Source organism: Diceros bicornis, chromosome 6, assembly GCF_020826845.1.
Source record: "Diceros bicornis minor isolate mBicDic1 chromosome 6, mDicBic1.mat.cur, whole genome shotgun sequence".
NCBI lineage: Eukaryota > Metazoa > Chordata > Mammalia > Perissodactyla > Rhinocerotidae > Diceros > Diceros bicornis.
The window spans coordinates 68,270,796-68,289,467 of NC_080745.1; the positions used below are offsets into that span (position 1 = coordinate 68,270,796).

At 44.2% G+C, this 18,672-nt stretch overlaps 1 protein-coding gene across 1 annotated transcript in view; it reads left to right on the forward strand.

Annotated features, from left to right (window-relative positions):
- Window positions 1–18,672, forward strand: part of PDCD11 (programmed cell death 11) — a 45,601-nt gene that overhangs the window by 20,771 nt on the left and 6,158 nt on the right. The window contains exons 16-27 of the mRNA XM_058543921.1: window positions 601–771; window positions 1,799–2,018; window positions 2,833–2,982; window positions 3,401–3,516; window positions 5,102–5,643; window positions 6,821–6,883; window positions 12,026–12,134; window positions 13,544–13,633; window positions 13,844–13,946; window positions 14,707–14,884; window positions 17,346–17,402; window positions 18,025–18,147. Of these exons, the coding sequence (XP_058399904.1) occupies window positions 601–771; window positions 1,799–2,018; window positions 2,833–2,982; window positions 3,401–3,516; window positions 5,102–5,643; window positions 6,821–6,883; window positions 12,026–12,134; window positions 13,544–13,633; window positions 13,844–13,946; window positions 14,707–14,884; window positions 17,346–17,402; window positions 18,025–18,147 (1,922 nt within the window). The remainder of the gene's footprint in view (window positions 1–600; window positions 772–1,798; window positions 2,019–2,832; window positions 2,983–3,400; window positions 3,517–5,101; window positions 5,644–6,820; window positions 6,884–12,025; window positions 12,135–13,543; window positions 13,634–13,843; window positions 13,947–14,706; window positions 14,885–17,345; window positions 17,403–18,024; window positions 18,148–18,672) is intronic.

Here is an 18,672-nt window from a genome sequence, read left to right on the forward strand (position 1 = left end):
ATACGGTAGCTGTGGTCCTCCTCTCCTCCCTTTCCCCTTTTTCTCCTTGCCCGCCCTCCCCCAGCCAACCAGGTATTTAAGGCTCAGAATATTCCCTTTGGTCTTGGTGTGGGCACTTTGAAGGAGAACACTGCCTCTTTTCTCACAGAATGTAAACTAAAATCTCCTTAGAGTGAAGCTAGGCAGAGGAGATGAAATAGGGTTGATCAGTATGAAGATGGGGACAGTGGAGGATTGTGTCGTGGCTGATTCAGCTGCCAAGCCACAGGGATGAGCCATTCCCTTTTTGGTCCCCCCCAATAATCTGAAGATGAATTAATAAGGAGTAAAACAGTGCTTCTCAAACTTGAGTGTGCATCAGAATCACCTGGAGGGCTTGTTCAAACAAAGCTTGCTGGGCCCACCCCAGAGTTGCTAATTCAGTAGGTCTGGGGTGATGCTTAAGAATTTGCATTTTTAACAAGGTCCGGGTGATGGTGATGCTGCTAGTCTGCACACTTACAGAATCACTAGGAGACGGGGTAGAGTAGAAAAAGGAGATGGGAGAGATGGACATTTCATCTGTCCTTTCTGGAACATTCCTTAATGAAGTGCCGCTAGCTCCTTTGCAGGAAGCCAGCTTTGGTCTCCACAGTAGAAGGTGGCCAGGATCCCAAGAGCTTCTCAGAAATCCATCCTGGAATGCTGCTCATCGGTTTTGTGAAGAACATCAAGGACTATGGTGTGTTCGTCCAGTTCCCCTCAGGTCTTAGTGGACTGGCCCCCAAAGCTGTAAGTTCAGCTCCATGCACCAGGGTCTTTGCGGAGACAACAGGGTCATAGAACCTGAGGATTGGTAGGAAGGAGCAGGATAGTTTAATCACTTGAAAGATTTTCGGGGGCATGACATAAAGGCACCTGGCTGAGCAGGGAGTGGAGCTGAGGTTCAGTCCTTGTTCCTCTTGCCCAGCCATGTGTCCTGGCTCGAGGCTTTGTCCTCCTGGAGGAAGGGGCACCTTATCTACTTCACGCTACAGCATTGGGTAGGCAGGTGGTGGCCAAGAAGACTGTTCTCCAGTGTGGAGATACCAAACTTGTTTTTATACTCTGAGCATGTTTAGACTTGGAAATGGATTTTCCTGAGCAGCTGCATACAGATTTTGTAGCTCCTGGAATTTTTGAGGTGTTAAGATGCCAGAATATCGTTGAAATTATTATCGCCTCCCCAATATCATTGAATCATAAAATTTTCAGACTGGAAAAGATCCTAGTGATCCCACAGTTGAACCCCTGCTTATGCCTGCTGAATAAACTGAGCCCCAGAGCAGGGAGGAGTCTTACCAAAGTCAGTGTAAGACGGTGGTGAGCAAATGGGGTATTGCTCATTCCTGCCACAGATAAGTCATAAATATTTCTTCCTTCGTAGGACTGTCTCCCTGTTGCTTTGCCTGGGCAAATCTCATTTGCATTTCCTGCCAGAACAATTTTTAAAATGGAGGCAAAGAAGAGGGCCCCGGAAACATGCATAGCAAGGGGCAGAGGGTTGCCATTGGGTGTTAGAGACATGGACAGTGAGGTGTCCCTCCGGCTTGCCAGTGATATGCCTTCTTGGCTGGGTGCCCTCTAGAAGGCTGGGTTGGGCAGCCAGGGCCTCTCCTACGTTTTTATGGAAGGAGAGTAGAGTTGTACTCAGGGAGGGCTGGGGGGAACTTCCTGGGTCCCATCTCCCCCGTCCCACACTCTTCTGGGTGCATTAAGTGGGTTATCTTAATAGAGACTTCTTTTGCCTTCTCCATTTTCTGTCCACTCTTCCCCTCAGATCATGAGTGACAAGTTTGTGACCTCCACAAGTGACCACTTTGTCGAGGGGCAGACGGTGGTTGCAAAGGTGACCAACGTGGACGAGGAGAAGCAGCGGATGCTGCTGTCGCTGCGGCTGTCAGACTGTGGTCTGGGGGACCTGGCTACCACCAGCCTCCTCCTCCTGAGCCAGTGCCTGGAGGAGCGGCAGGGCGTGCGCAGCCTCATGAGCAACCGAGGTGGGGGCAGGAGGGCAGAGGAGGAGGGTTGGGCAGAGAGTGTGTGTTGTAAGTTATGCCTGTCTGTTCTGATGAGTTATTAGGCTTCCTAGAATTAAAAAAAAAAAAAATAAGTAAACTTTTTAATGGGAGTATGACCTACAGCAGGTACACAAATCATTAAGTATACAGCTCAGTAAATGTTTATAAAATGAACACCGCTATTTAACTACCATCCAGATTCAGGTGTAGATCATTACCAGCATCCCAGAAGTCCCCCTATGCTCCCTCTCAGTCCAGAATCACAATTTCCCTTTGTTTTGTGGCCTCGGGTTTGCATTTGTTATGGAATTTATTCATCTCTTCACTTTTGTTCCTTTATTCAACAAATTTGTATGTGGATCATATGTGGATGATGAAATGGAACAGAGACCTGCTAGAAGACTTCATGAGGGGTTATTATTCTGACCCTCCTAAGCTTTGAACCATTGTGTAGGATTGTTGGAACCCTAATGGGATTTGAGAACAAGAGGCATGGGAGGGTACATTCCAAACAGAAGGAATGAAAATTCAGAAACCGGAGGAAAGCATATGGTTCTGGTATTTTTTTGGCTATTTTCGTGAATTATGGCCAGGTGGGATTAGCGAGGGACATAAGTGTCTGCCTGTGATAGAAGTTTTCATGGATATTGGACATTTTTACCAAAAGTGATTTTACCTTCACAGTGGTTGCAGTGCTCCACTGTCCTCTGTGGGCAGGACGTTTCCAGAGGAGAAGAATGGTCTGACTGTTGTTTTGTGTTGCTAATCCCTGTTTCCTTTGGGACTCTGGCAGACTCTGTGTTGATCCAGACACTGGCTGAGATGACCCCAGGAATGGTCCTTGACCTAGAGGTGCAGGAGGTGTTGGAGGATGGCTCAGTGGTGTTCAGTGAGGGCCCGGTGCCTGGCCTGGTCCTGAGAGCCAGCAAATACCATCGGGCAGGTGAGTGCTTGTGCCTCGCCCATCATGGTTGGTGGAGGAAACCTTTTGCCCTTTGTTCCCTCTCCTGGCTACAAGATTTCCAAATACATAGGATAGATAAGCTGATTCAGTAGAAATTTTGGGCATGCCTGTCTTGTGTGAATGCAAATCAGAACCACTGACAGCATACTAAAGAAGATTTAGGTGTGAATCCTTTCATTGTTATAATTGGGTAAATCCAGATTTTTATGTATCAGGTGGTATAAATTAAGGCGCCCCTGAACTGGAACTGTGGGAGCTGGACCCTTGGTTTCCCCAGCCCATATAGACCCAGGACGTACGTCTTCTTTTCTTTTTGTGCCTAAGGGTTTGAGGGCTCCTGTCTCCCTTCACCCTGCTCCAGGGGGGTGATCACGTTGTGTTTGGTTCTGCACTGCAGGGCAGGAGGTGGAATCTGGGCAGAAAAAGAAGGCTGTAATCTTAAATGTCAATATGTTGAAGTTGGAAGTACATGTTTCCCTTTGCCACGATTTGGTGAATAAAAAAGCTAAAAAGGTAAGCTTGCTGATGACTCCGTTTCCATTGTTTCAAATGTGTCACCCACCCCTTCATCTGACACTCTTTGCTCAGGGGCTCTAATACAAATTCCTATAGATAGGGTGACCGTATACCTTAATTTGTCTGGGACATTCCCAGTTTCTATCTCGTGTCCTGCTGTGGTTATTAATAGCACTGACTTTCACTCTGGTTCAGATGATAAATTATATGGTCACTGTGTCTTTAGGGCCAGGCAGGTAATGTAAATGAGTGAGGTGGGCCAGGCGGGTTAGGGAGCTGTAACAATAGGACTCTGACAGACCGAAGAGCGTGTGCCCTACCCACAAGGGGCAGAGACTGTTCAGCTCCTTTTGGTTGTTGCCAGGTGGGAACATCTGGGTTTAGTATCTTTGATTTTTAAGAGAAGGCAAAATTTGGATTTTTATTTGTAAATGTGGGAAATGTTGGAAACTATTTTTTTAAAACATATGAATCAAGCAAAACATGTCTGTGGGTAGTTCTGACATCCAGGCTGCTCATCCACACCCTCTCGTGTATGCTATTATGTGACAGAAGAACGAGTTCAAAGGAGAACTCAAAATTAGTAGTATTGTTCTCTGGATGATGTATATATTTGGTCATCATCTAAAGTACTTATTAAGCACCTAGTTGCATATAGTATGGTATAGACAATTATATAGATATAATTCTTAACTTCTAGTTGCTTATAATTCTAAGACTTTAAGAGAGACAAAGAATTAGAAAACAGTACTAACCCCCCACTAAGTTTCCAGCAGGTCCCTATTCCATTTTATCATCCAAGTGAAGCTTGTACATAAAAGAGCATCAACACAGTTTGGATTTGGAGGAAAGACAGGCTAAATGCCTAGCACACAATAAGCTCTCAGTAACTACGCTATTCATTGAATGACTGAAAGAGTGAGTAAATTAGGTGGAGAGCTGCAGGAATAAGAGGGTCAAGACCCAGTTCTTACAGCTGGAGAACTGTTAGAGGTCACCAGGCTATGTATCAGAATCACCTAAATAACTTACAATTCTGATTTCACTACTTCTAGGATAGGACCTATGAACCTGAATTCAAAACAAAACAAACGTGGGTGCTGGCCCCGTGGCCGAGTGGTGAAAGTTCAGCACGCTCTGCTTCGGCAGCCCAGGTTCACGGGTTCAGATCCCAGGTGCAGACCTACACCACTTGTCAGCCATGCTGTGGGCAGCAACCCACATACAAAGTGGAGGAGGATTGGTACAGATGTTAGCTCAGGGACAATCTTCCTCGAGCAAAAAAAACAGGAAGATTGGCAACAGATATTAGCTCAGGGTGAATCATCCTCAGCAAAAAAAAGCAAAACAAACACTAATTCCAGGTGATTCTGAGGTGGCACCTTGAGTTCTGTCAAGTCATCTCAGTGTACAGGAGGGGAAAGCTAGGTCGAGGGAGCGAAGGCTAGTTTGTTACAGCTCAAACTAGCCTTGGGTCCCCTGGACTCCAGAGGGTTTCCCCAGCCCCACTTTGCCGGTGAGTGATGAACGAGTACCTGCACTCTGTAAGAAGTGGGGATGGTGGGTTATCTCTGTTTTCCAGCTGAAGAAAGGCGGTGAACACCAGGCGATTGTGCAGCACTTGGAGGATTCCTTTGCCGTTGCCTCCCTGGTAGAGACTGGCCACCTGGCAGCTTTCTCCCTGACCTCTCACCTCAATGACACCTTCCGCTTTGACTCAGAGAAGTTGCAGGTGGGACAGGGTGTCTCCTTAACCCTCAAGACCACAGAACCAGGAGTGACTGGTCTTCTTTTGGCTGTTGAGGGGCCAGCTGCTAAGAGGACTATGAGACAGACCCGGAAGGACTCTGAGGGAGTTGACGAGGATGAGGAAGTGGATCCATCTCTGGTTGTTGGAACTGTAAAGAAGCACACCCTGTCCATTGGGGACATGGTCACAGGGACTGTCAAGTCCATTAAGCCCACCCATGTGGTTGTGACCCTGGAAGATGGCATCATTGGCTGTATCCATGCCTCCCACATTCTAGATGATGTTCCGGTGGGCACATCTCCCACTGCCAAGCTGAAAGTTGGGAAGACAGTCACTGCCCGAGTGATTGGCGGGCGAGACATGAAGACATTCAAGTATGGAGGCTTTGGGGGATGGGCTGACTTTGAGGGGAGATTGTTGTAATTGTGGGAGAAGGAATTGGAACGGAGGCAGGTTCCCAAAAGTTGCACATAAATCAGATTTTCTTTTAGTTAAGAAAAACATTCACAAAGAATTCTTTTGTTTGTCTTTTTTTTTTTTTTTAACGGCATATAGTGTAGTGGTTAAGAGCCTTGGTTTAGAGTCAGACCTGGGTTTGAATTCCAGATTTGCCACTTAAAATTATGTGACTGTTAGTTAAGTAGCTACTTAACTCTCTGAGTTCTGTTTTCCTAATTTGTAAGTTAGAGCAGTGGGAGTGACTACCTTTTAGGGCTGTTATGAAGACTGAAGGAGAGAACGGCTAGTATGTAATGTGCCTAGCAGGTTGCCTGACACATAGTTATTGTTCGGTATCCATCAGAATTATTATGGTCCATTCTCCACTGCATACCTTAATTATACTCATTTATTTTATTTTATTTATTTACTTATTTATTTTTTAAGATCTTATTTATTTTATTTATTTTCCCCCCAAAGCCCCAGTAGATTGTTGTATGTCATAGCTGCACATCCTTCTAGTTGCTGTATGTGGGACGCAGCCTCAGCATGGCCGGAGAAGCGGTGCGTCGGTGCATGCCCGGGATCCGAACCTGGGCCGCCAGCAGCGGAGCGTGCGCACTTAACCGCTAAGCCACAGGGCCGGCCCAATATACTCATTTATTTTAAATCTAGTTACAGTATGTTATTGTAGCAGAAATCCTTGCTATAGTAAGGAAAGCAAAAAAAAAGAATTCAAAGTCTAGCCAATAATTTGCATATTTATTTCAATAACTAATTGTGGCATCTTTGGTAAGTCATTTATTCTCTCTAGACCTCAATTTCTTTATTTGTAGAATGAAAGAGTTGGAGTATATATAGGCTGTAAGGAAAATTCTTTTCAGGGTTTAGTATGACAATCCTAAAGGATCAGATGAGCCATCTCCTTAACATTTACAGCAAAGGATAAGATTGGAAACCCTCAAGCCTGATGCATCACCAGTGGGTGGTATGGTAGTGCAGCAGGTAGTTTTTTTAAGCTTGGTTTGGTGGGGAGTAGAGAGAAATTATGATCTCCAGATTGTGGTGTTACAAAGATTAAGAGAAATGATTTGACCTTATTTGTTTCTCCAGGTTTCTCCCAATAAGTCATCCCAGATTTATCCGAACCATCCCGGAGCTGAGCGTTCGGCCAAGGTGAGGGGAACTTCAGGAGCACGGTCTCATAAAAAGAGCACTGGGCTTTGGAGTCAGGAACTTGAGTTCTAGCCTTGATTCTGCCAGTGTTGTAACTTACTTTGCCTCTCTCTGTCCAGGTTGTCCTATTTCTCTAGTAGGGAATTTGTCTGGTTCTTACAGGGCTAGTTAGAGGGATTATATGAAAACTAATGTAAAAACTGTATTCGGAGTTTAAGTATCAGTTTAAAGGCTGATTGTAGTTCTGTTTGTCGGCATGTAACAAAAAGAAACGTTTTTTTTTCTCAACCCAGTTTTCTAGAACTCAGTAATTCCCTAAAGAAACAACACATAGCCAAGAATACCTGTTCTTTGAGTGTAGACTACTGCTTGGTGACTGGAATTTTAGGTCATGCTCTAGTGGATTCTGCAGAGGGGTGTTCCATGAGGGATTCTGGGTGCAGGAAAACTAGTAGTTCCATGTAGTGGTGGATCCAGTTTGTCTGGGATTATTTTTTCAGATGGTCTTAAGCAGTTTGATCCGTGGGCCTATCTGCTTCTGCTTCCTCCATTAAAAAAAAAAATGAAAAACAAAACAGCTTCTCAGAATTGATAGGCCATCAATGAATGAAGCTAGATAACACATGACTGTGAGAATGGCTCTGCAGGGTCAGCCCCGGGATCCATCCAGGTTGTAAGTCTTGTGTGGGTTATGGAAGGGCCTCTTAAGTAACTTTCAGAGGGTAAGGTTTGGTCAGTGTACTGAAGGGATCAGAATAGAAGTGGAGGGGGCCGGCCCAGTGGCGTAGTGGTTAAGTTTGTGCGCTCTGCTTCAGCAGCCTGGGGTTGACAGGTTCGGATCACCGGCGTGGACCTACGCACCGCTCATCAAGCCATGCTGTGGCGGCATCCCATATAAAGTAGAGGAAGACGGGCACGGATGTTAGCCCAGGGACAATCTTCTTCAGCAAAAAAGAGGAGGATTGGCAACAGATGTTAGCTGAGGGCTAATCTTCCTGACCAAAAAAAAAATAGAATATTTCTGAGAAAGCTTGTGTCTGAGATAGGTAAATATTCCTGGAACATTGAGTTCCAAATGCTAACAACACTCCTAGAACTTCAAAGTAAGCCCTTTCGTTCCAGAATAATGAGATTTGCTGGATGCACACATTCCTATTTGTTTCATCTGTGGTTTCCTTAATTTTGTATATTTTGATTGTCTCCCCCTCTAGTTTTGTTGTGCAAACCAGGAGACTTCATCTTATTAGTCATTTTAGTCTGCAGTTTCTTCACCTCTGAGGTGTGGTGTCTTGTTTAATTAAGGGTTGAGGTCAAGTAGTTTATTCAGGCTAAGGGTAGATATTTTAAATTAATGAATACTTCAAGGGACGAGTCATTGAACTTCGTGGGAAGACCCACTGTGATCCTACTGGTTCTTGACCCTCAGAGTGCTAGAACCTCCCATTAACTAACAGTGTTGTTTTTGGTCCACCCTCCGGTCTCGAGAGACTGATATGAACCAGAGTGGTGGTACTTAGCCGTAGCAGTGTGGGCCAAGCCAGGAAATGAGTGCATTTATTGGGGAGGTAGGGGTGGAGAGTTAAAATAGCAGACAGACAGATGGTCAGGTAAACTCTAGCATATCTTCCACCTCTGTTCACCTATGTTGTATTGTTACTTATTTTATTTTAATGAAGGCCCCTGAGAAACATAGTATAAATATGATAGTGGTATTATTGCCATATTTCTCCAATGTTTATGTTTTAAAATGCATATTTTGAAGTCAGGAGGAAATTTATTTAGTTGTTGGTGTTGACTATTGAGGAAATGTCATATTTTTATTCCCACTCATCTATGGAGATCTTGTGCACAGAGAATGCCATCTGTACTAGAGCTAAGGCAGGGTTGTGGAGGGTCACTCAGGCTAGATAAGACGCTTCCTACTCAGTTGCTCTTTTGGAGGGGGAGGAGTTCAGAGAGCAGAGCGGTTCAAGAGTCTGAAATGTATCTCTGGGATTCCTCCTAGTCAGTGAGTTTTCTTCTAGCATTAATTCAGTTATGCGCATCCTTCTTTTTCTACGGTTATTTATTTTTTTGTGAGGAAGATCAGCCCTGAGCTAACGTCCAATGCCAGTCCTCTTTTTGCCAAGGAACACTGGCCCTGGGCTAACACCTGTGCCCATCTTCGTCTACTTTATATGGGATGCCACCACAGCATGGCCCGACAAGCGGTACGTTGGTGCGCGCCCGGGATCTGGACCAGCAAACCCTGGGCCGCCTAAGCAGAGCATGCGCACTTAACCACTACGCCACTGGGCCGGCCCCTGTGGTTATTCTTTTTAGAGAGGCAGTTTAAAATCATTTTGGGAAAAGAAAAAACGATAACACATAACCATTGTATACGTATGTGTGTTTTATTTTGTGTGTGGTTTTTTTTTGCTTTTGGTGGTAATAGACATCTATTTTCTGACAATTCTGGAGGCTAGAAGTCTGAGATCAAGGTGTTGGCAGGGTTTGTTCTTCTGAGTCCTCTTTCCTTGGCTTGCAGATGGTTGCGTCTTCTCCTAGTTTCTTCATATGGTCTTTCCTTTGTATACATCTGTGTCCTAATCTCTCTTTTTTTTTTATTGTGGTAAAAACACATAACATAAACTTACCCTCTTAACAGTTTTAAGCGTACGTTACAGGATTGTTAACTATATGCACATTGTTGTATAACAGATCTCTAGAACTTTTCCATCTTGCATGGCTGAAACTCTGTACTCACTGAACAACTCTCTGTTCACCTTCCCCCCAGCCTCTGGCAACCGCCATTCTACCTTCTGTTTCTTTGAGTTTGATTACTTTAGGTACATCATATAAGTGGAGTCATGCACAGTCTTTCTGGACTGGCCTCTTTCACTTAGCATAATATTCTCAAGGTTCATCTATGTTGTAGCATACAGCAGGATTTCTATTTTTTTTTTAAGGCTGAGTAATATTCCCATGTATCTATATACCACATTTTCTTTATCCATTCATCCATCAATGGACATTTATGTTGCTTCCACATCTTGGCTATTGTGAATAATGCTGCAGTGAACATGAGTGTACAGATCTCTCTTTGAGATCCTGTTTTCAGTTCTTTTGGATATATAGTCATGCATTCCTTAATGATGCGGAGTCTGAGAAATGTGTCATTAGGCGATTTCGTGGTGTGCAAACATCATCGAGTGTACTTACCACTGTTGTATGTGCTGTCCATCGTTGACTGAAACGTTGCACAGCGCATGATTGTATGCTCAGAAGTGTGAGTTCTGGATCATATGGTAGTTAAATTTTTAAATTTTTGAGGAACTTTCATACTGTCTTCCATAGCGACTACACCATTTTACAGTCCTACCAACAGTGTACAAGGAAGGGTTCCCTTTACTCCACATCCTCGCCAACACTTGTTATGTTCTGTTTTTTTGATAATGGCCATCCTTACAGATGTGAGGTGATATCTCACTGTGGTTTGATTTGTATTTCCCTGATGATTAGTGATGTGGAACACCTTCTTCTATGCTTCTTGGCCATTTGTATGTCTTCTTTGAAGAAATGTCTATTCAAGTCCTATTTTTTAATTGGGTTATTTGATTTTTTGTTATTGAGTTGTAGGCTAATCTCTTCTTATAAGGACACCAGTCATTTTGGATTAAGGCCCACGCTAACAGCCTCATTTTGACTTGATTACTTTTTAAATTCTGTATCTCCAAATACAGTCACATTCTGAGGTACTGGGGGTGAGTACTTCAACATGAATTTGGAGTAAGGGGATCAGGGGACATACACTCACCTATAACAGAGACATTCTGGTGTCAGCTGTTGAGTGAATAAATTTTTTCATCATAACTATATAAGGATTATAGATTATGTATGTAAATTGTCTGTTAGAGTGCCAGGCACATAGATGTTCTGTGTGTGTGTTTTAAGAAATTACATTTTACGGATGTTACCTTCCCTAGGCTTCTCCCTCCACCCCAGAGGATGAATTCCCCAGTATTAATTTTATGTATTTTATTAATTTTATGTCCAGCTCTTGCTGTTATACTTTAATTATATATACACATATATGTATGCATATATATCTATAAAAAATTACTTTATGTGGTTTTCAAATTTTACATAAATGGTATGCTGACTTAATATTTTTAACTTGTTTTTTTCACTCAAAATTTGTTTTTGAGATCCGTTTTTGTGCCTATAGTTAAAATAGTAATCTATCCTATGAATGTGCCAAACTATATGTATTCTCAAACTGACAGAGGACATGTAAGGTTGTTTCCAGTTTTTCTCTTTTACGAATAATGCCACAGTGAACATCCTTGAACTTATTCCATTGTGCATCTGTGCAAGGATTTCTCTAGGGTGGAATTACTGGGTCATAGGCTATCTGCATTTTTAACTTTACTAGTATATGAAGCTTCCCATTTTTCTATATTCGCCAGTACTTGCTACTATATGTTACAGTTTTGTCAGTATTACTTGTACCATTTTATTGATGAGTTTTGTTTTATTTTAGAAATTATTTGAATTGGTAAGCTGGGCTGATTGTGCAGGGTGGGAGTTCTGTGATTCCTTTGAAGTGATTTGTGGACTGATAACTTTCAGACCACATCCCTTGTTGTTTTCCTGAGAAGAAAAAGAGAATCAAGAAAGTGGTAATGGCAAGGGGGCATAGGGAACAGAGCCCTGGATTTTTGAGTCAGAGCCCTGACTTCAACTCCTGGTTCAATAGCATAAAATGAGTTGAATAATATCTACCCTGCCTAATTCACACATGAGAGTGTGGTCACATTCAGTGAGAGATTATTTGTGAAAGCAGTTCGGTAAACTGGAAAGCAATAGCTCAAGTATTATATAAAAAGTAAAACCATTTTTTTTCTTAAATTTATAAAGATTGTTGTAGGCTACTCCATCTTTTATAGCTTGTTCATACCTAGGCGAGTGAGATGGAACAGATTAGCTCTCATGCGGTATTGTGGCCATTCCCCTTTAAGGAGAGAAATGGGAGTGTGAGAGGTGTGTGGGAGTTAGGGGAGTCCTGTACAATCGATCCGTGGCCACTAGGGGGAAATGGTTTCTAAGCTAGAAGCTTCTCCAGAGGCTGGTTTACTCTTTCCATGGCCTTTCTGCCAACAGTGAGCTGGAGAAGGATGGCCATACTGCTCTCAACACTCACTCTGTCAGCCCCTTGGAGAAGATTAAACAGTACCAGGCGGGTCAGACTGTGACTTGCTTCTTGAAGAAGGTGAGTAGTGCATGCCCTGCAGTGCGATGCCATCCTTCTTTCAGGAGGAAAGGGGGAGAAGCTGGAGACAAAGGTCGCTAGCACTAGGCATTTGATTCTGTGTTGCTACTATGCTGATTGTGGGAGACCATATAAGGCCTCTGCTCCTAGAAAACTTCTGGTCTAATCAAAGAGCTAAAATTATGGTTTACAAAACAGTTAACAAGTAACTCACGATTCAACATGTTTATAGATTAATGGTACAAATTAGAAAGAAATATATATCATAGAGTAAGATTTAAATAAATGCAGTCAGTATTGGATTTTAGATTCTTGCCTTTCATAAAGCTCAGGTGCAATACAAAACAATATGTAATTGGCTGCCAGATTATGTGTTCTAACCCCAAGTGGAACAGGAGTTCAAGAAAGGGAAAAGATCAATGAGAACGGTACCAGTTGGAATATATCAGAGAGAAAGTTGAACTGGATTTGACCTTGGGGATAACTCCTCTTCATTGCTGCCAGATTCTTCTTCCATAAGCACTGTCTGAGCATGTCACTGAAGCTTGATCCCCTAGGTTACCTATTGTCTATAGGTAGGGTTCATAAACCCCAGATGCCTTAGAGTGGGACTTAAGGCTCTTCATGTGCTAACCTCACGCACCCTTTGTACCAGTCACCCTGAAAACCTGTATCTTTTTCCCTTTTGTCTTTATTTCTGTACCTGGAGTACCCTCTATGCTTATTGCCTACAGCCCTTCAAGGTCCAGCACAGATAACCCTCCCTTAGTACTAGTTCTCCTATATATTCCCATAGCATATTTTTCTCCCTATTGTATTTCCACTGCTCTAGTTATTTGCATACTTATTTGACCTACTCTTTGTAGACTGTGATCTCCTTGAAGGCAAGGCCTGGCTTTTATTTATCACTATGATACCATGTGCATAGAGGCTGCTTGATAAATGATTTGTTGAATTGACTTGACAATTGAGGGATGTGTTTAGGGCAGGACCCTGTGTAAACAGTGAAGGATCAAAATCTAAATTGATTTAGAAATCAGAGGTCAGCCCCTGGAGATAATTAACAATCACTGGGCACAGCTGAGCTTGGAGGCGGCTACAGAGGTCACTGGGGTTGGTCCTACTGCTGGAGGACATCTCTGAGGTCGTTTTTGCCTCCTAATCAGCTGAGGCACCAGGAGGGATGCTAGGCTGGTGAAGGCTCTGAGCTAGACTCTAACTGAAGCCTGTGAGAAGTGGAGGTTGGGCAGGGGCAGTGGGATGTAGGGGTAGATTCCTGTCCCTTGGAAAAATGTAGGATTGGGGCCCTTTCAACGCTGTGATTTTAGGAGAGTCTGTTTTAGTGAAGGGAAAAGAAGAGATGCTTGTATCTGCCCCATTCCATTTCTCCTGTTTTTTTTCCCTCCCAGTACAACGTCGTTAAGAAGTGGCTTGAGGTGGAGCTTGCTCCAGACATCCGGGGGAGAATTCCCTTGTTACTCACTTCTCTTAGCTTCAAGGTCAGTGTGCTTGAGATCCCTGGAGAGGAAACCCAGGCTCCCTAAGCTCGACGCAGTGTCTGCTGGGTGTGTTCACAGTGGGTACAAGGAACCGTGTGCTTGTTCAGGGGTTGGTTTGGGAGAGGCTTACTATAGAGACTTAAATACTGTGGTTTTGGATAAATGACATGTCTTTCTTCAAACATTAGAGGAATTTTCTTGTCCTTCCAGGTTCTGAAACATCCAGATAAGAAGTTCCGGATTGGCCAGGCCCTGAAGGCCACCGTGGTTAACCCAGATTCTTCCAAGGCCTTCTTGTGCCTCTCACTCATAGGTGTGGTGATGAACATTACCTGCTCAGGGAAGGGAGGGGTGGATGGGCCGGCCCCGTGGCTTAGTGGTTAAGTACGCGCGCTCCGCTACTGGCGGCCCGGGTTCGGACCCCGGATGCGCAGCGACGCACCGCTTCTCCGGCCATGCTGAGGCCGCGTCCCGCATACAGCAACTAGAAGGATGTGCAGCTGTGACATACAACTATCTACTGGGGCTTTGCGGAAAAAAAGAAAAAAAGGAGGAGGATTGGTAATAGACGTTAGCTCAGAGCCGGTCTTCCTCAGCAATAAGAGGAGGATTAGCATGGATGTTAGCTCAGGGCTGATCTTCCTCACAGGAAAAAAAAAAAAGGGAAGGGAGGGGTGGAAAGGAGTGGGAAGGGGTCTTCAGTTATTGCCCAGGTTGAAGGATGCCTTTGGTCTTGGAGGCCTCAGAAAGCCTAGTGTGGTTGGTGCCTTCTTGGGACAGTTTTTCTCTTGGGGCTTTGTTCTCTGGCCTTTGTCACTCTGCTACTGTCTGAGTCACCTTTACCTACACAATGGTTTTCTCAAGTCTCGCAGAAAGGGTTGTCCACCACATGGCCCTGGGATTCTTGACTACATGGTGTGGTAATCTGAGTCTTCATGATCATTCTGGTCCACTCAGCCTAGACGCCCCAAGTCTGGACAGCCTCCAGCTTCCCCAGCCTGTGGTTGGCCAGCATTCCAGCTTCTTTCTTGGCTCTTCCCCTCTTCCCTGAGTCAGGTTCATTCTCTTACCAGGTCCTCACAAGCTTGAGAAAGGGGAAGTGGCCATGGGCCGAGTGGTGAAGGTGACTCCCAAGAAGGGGCTGACTGTCTCCTTCCCCTTTGGGAAGATCGGAAGAGTCAGTATATTTCACGTGAGTGACTCCTACTTGGAGACACCCCTGGAAGACTTCACCCCACAGAAGGTTGTCAGGTAGGCCAAGTTTTTTTCCTCTTTTCAGCTATCTGTGGGGTTGGTAGAGTTAAAGAAGAAAAATTTATGTATCTATATAAGTAATACATGATTTTGTACCAGAAAAAAATAGTATATAAAATAGAAAGTGAAAATTTTTGTCGCTCATCTCTTTTTCCACCACTTTTCACCATTATATACTTTGGTCTCTAGCTTTTAAGACTTTAACATGTGGGCCCGGCCCCATGGCCGAGTGGTTCAAGTTCTGCGCGCTCCGCTTTGGTGGCCCAGGTTCGCAGGTTCGAATCCCAGGCACAGACCTACTCCACTCACCAGCCATGCTGTGGCGGTGTCCCACATACAAAAAATAATAATAATAAAACAAAATAAAATAGAATAATAAAAGACTTTAACATGTGTATATAGGTATAATTTTCCTTTATGTAATAATAGAATCTCATTTTATATACTGTTCTGCAACTTGCTTTTGCTTTTTTCTCATAGCAGTTTATCATGGACGTTTTCTTTTCCTATGTTAGTATATCTAAATCTACCTTGTTCTTTTACCTTATTTTTAACATTTTTTTAGTATTCCATTATGTATTTTTTTATCAGAATTTATTTAAACGTGGGGCTGGCCCGGTGGCATAGTGGTTAAGTGCGTGCGCTCTGCTGTGGCGGCCTGGGGGTTCGTAGGTTCGGATCCCGGGCACGCACTGATGCAAGCCACGCTGTGGCGGCGTCCCATATAAAGTAGAGGAAGGTGGGCACAGGTTTTAGCCCAGGGCCAATCTTCCTCAGCAAAAAGAGGAGGATTGGCATTGGATGTTAGCTCAGGGCTAATCTTCCTCACAAAAAAAAAAAAAATTTATTTAAACAATTCTCTGTTGATGGACAGTAATGTTGAAGTGAATATCCTTGCACATATGTTTGGATACTAGTGCAAGTATATCTGTACAGTACATTCCTAGAAGTAAAATTGATTTTATGGGTCAAACGATGTTATATGTTTTGCCAAAGTGCCCCCCAAAAGGACTGTGCTAATTTTTATCTCCATTAACAATAAATATGACTGTCAGTTCCTCACACCCCTACCAACACTGAGTATCCTTAATTTTTAATCTTAGCTATTGAATAGGCAGAAATTGATCTCTCATTTTAATTGGCATTTCTCCTACTGGTCATTTTTCCCCTTGATTGGCTGTTTACATTTGTTCTCTTCTTTGCTTGTCCAGGTTGCTTGCTTGTTTTTATACTGACGCATTCGTCTTTTTAATTTTCTAAAAACTGATCTGTAGGTGTTCTCTGTAAAAGGATAGTAGCCTTTTTTGCAGTTGGGGTTGCTTTATGAACTATTTCGATGTACAAAAATGAACCTACCTCAGTTTTAAAACCATTTTATAGCCCGAATCAACTAGCATTGAAGAGGAAGACTTCAGCTTGATGTAGTAAAGCCTTCTGAGAATCAGAGTTAGCTAACAGTGGAGCGGACGCCTTCAGGAGGCAGAGGCTGGAAAGTGTAATTGCTCTTTCCCATCTTGAGTGTTCCAGCCACTAGCACCTGCCGAAGTTCTCAACCACTTATTAGAGCTAAACAGCACAAAAATATCCGGGGCCTGGGAGGAGAAAAAGAATGAGTCAGAGAAATCCAAGATCATCCCTGCTTTATCTCTTGAGGCTTACAAAATGGGGTGTGATTTTTAGCAAAATATTTATTTTAAATACACTTTATTATAGCCAACCCTGTGAGTAGCATTCAGTTGCAATTCCTTCATCTGTCAAATGTGGGTAATAAATTAATTGCCTAAAGGCAGACAATCCCTGAGGTCCTTTCCTGCTTTAAGGGCTATGGTGCCATGTTGTAAGAGGCAGATGCCTGTTGGGAAAATTTGGACTATGTTGTTGCTGAGATCCTTTCTGTTGCTAAGATTCTATACTTTGCGACTTTGGGCTACTAATTGACGTTTTAGATGAAATAAATTTGGAAATGCAACCGAAGAGTAAACCCTGCTTTTGCTCCCGGAAGCTCCCCTGCTCAGGCCTCACTGATGGGCCTCCTGTGAACTGATGCTGTAAGTCTGACTAGCACCTAGGTCGTTCTCTGGTCGCGATTTCCTGTGGTTAGTCTGTCTTTGCACTGAGATCACACACTTCCTGGTCCTGACACAGGGCTGTCTCATCTCCTGAATACTCACCACGTGGCTCTGTGCGTCTTCCAGGGGTCTTCGTGTCTCCTCTTATTTTCTTCTCCCAACACCATTCTTGTGTAAGAAGGGCAGGTAGTGTTATTTTTACTTGATAACTGAGCCCCAGAGAGGTGACTCATCCCTCAGTAGGTTTTCAACAGAATGAAGACCAGAGCCCAGGTCTCATTGTCTCCTTGCTCTTGCCTGTTGATCAGCGTGTGGAGAGGAAACTGGGGCCGTTTGCTGTCTCCTGAGATGCTGAGAAGTCAGCATTTCCTTCTTTGCTCTCCTTCCAGGTGTTATGTCCTGTCCAGTGCAGGCCATGTATTGACTTTGTCACTGCGATCGTCCAGGTGGGTATCTGTGTTGTTGGGACAAGAAGGGAGGAGAGCCCACTCAGAGGACTGAGGAGAGGCTCCATGGGTCTGACGAGGAACCTGGGCTTCCCACCTTTCTTCTCTGCTCGTCCCCTTTGTACTCTGCCCCATTTTTATCCAGAAAAGCTGAGGACATTCAGATGGCTGGAAGAACCTGTCTGCTAGGCTCTTGTTTCCCAGGGAAAGGTTCAAACATCCAAATTTGGGTGCTCTAGGTTGCCAGATGGTGGTCCTGGTGAGGGGAAATGATTTAGTCCCCAGGGTTCCATAGTAGGGGTGAATGTGTCATGAAGTGGATTGGTTGAGGTCAGCTTGCTCCATGGTTAGAAGTGGTGTTTATAAGGCTGAGACTTTAGGTTTGACCTTTCTCTGGCTTGGTCAGCCTCTCCCCGTTTCTGCACAGCTGGCTCACAGACACATGTCCCTGGCTCACAGGACTTCAGGAGAGAGTAGGGCTGGGCTCTGAAGGGTATATCCTACTGACTGGTCCAGAGTCATATTCTTACATACAAAGTTTGATTATCCCAGGTGAGTTGGTGGTGAGAGTGGGAAAAAGAGGGTCAGGGGTCTCTGTATGGGGTCTCTTTTATTCCTTTAGGACAAACCCACAGACGAAAAGCAAAATAGCAGATCCTGAGATTAACTCCATCCAGGACGTTCAGGAAGGGCAGCTCCTGAGGGGCTACGTGAAGTCCGTCCAGCTGCGTGGTGTGCTCCTCAGGTGAGTGAGGTGGGGCCTGGGCCAGACCCGAGTGCCCTCCCTGGGCCTGTCCTGGTTTGCAGTTCACTGCATCCCTCAGTCAACTTCTCTGAACGGAATATGAAGGAAGGAGAGAGTTTGAGTTCCCCCCAGTTTTTTAAATTCCAAATTTTTTTATACTTTAAAAATAGTGTTGGGGCCCGGCCCGGTGGCGCAAGCGGTTAAGTGTGCGCGCTCTGCTGTGGCGGCCCGGGATTCGCCGGTTCGGATCCCGGGCGCGCACCGATGCACTGCTTGGCAAGCCACGCTGTGGTGGCGTCCCATATAAAGTAGAGGAAGATGGGCATGGATGTCAGCCCAGGGCCAGTCTTCCTCAGCAAAAAAAGAGGAAGGTTGGCAGATGTTAGCACAGGGCTGCTCTCTTCACAAAAATAGATAGATAGATAGATTAGGTAGATTAGATAGATAGATAGATAGAGAGATAGATAGATAGATAGATAGATAGATAGATAGATAGATAGATAGAAATAGTGTTGAATTAATCTT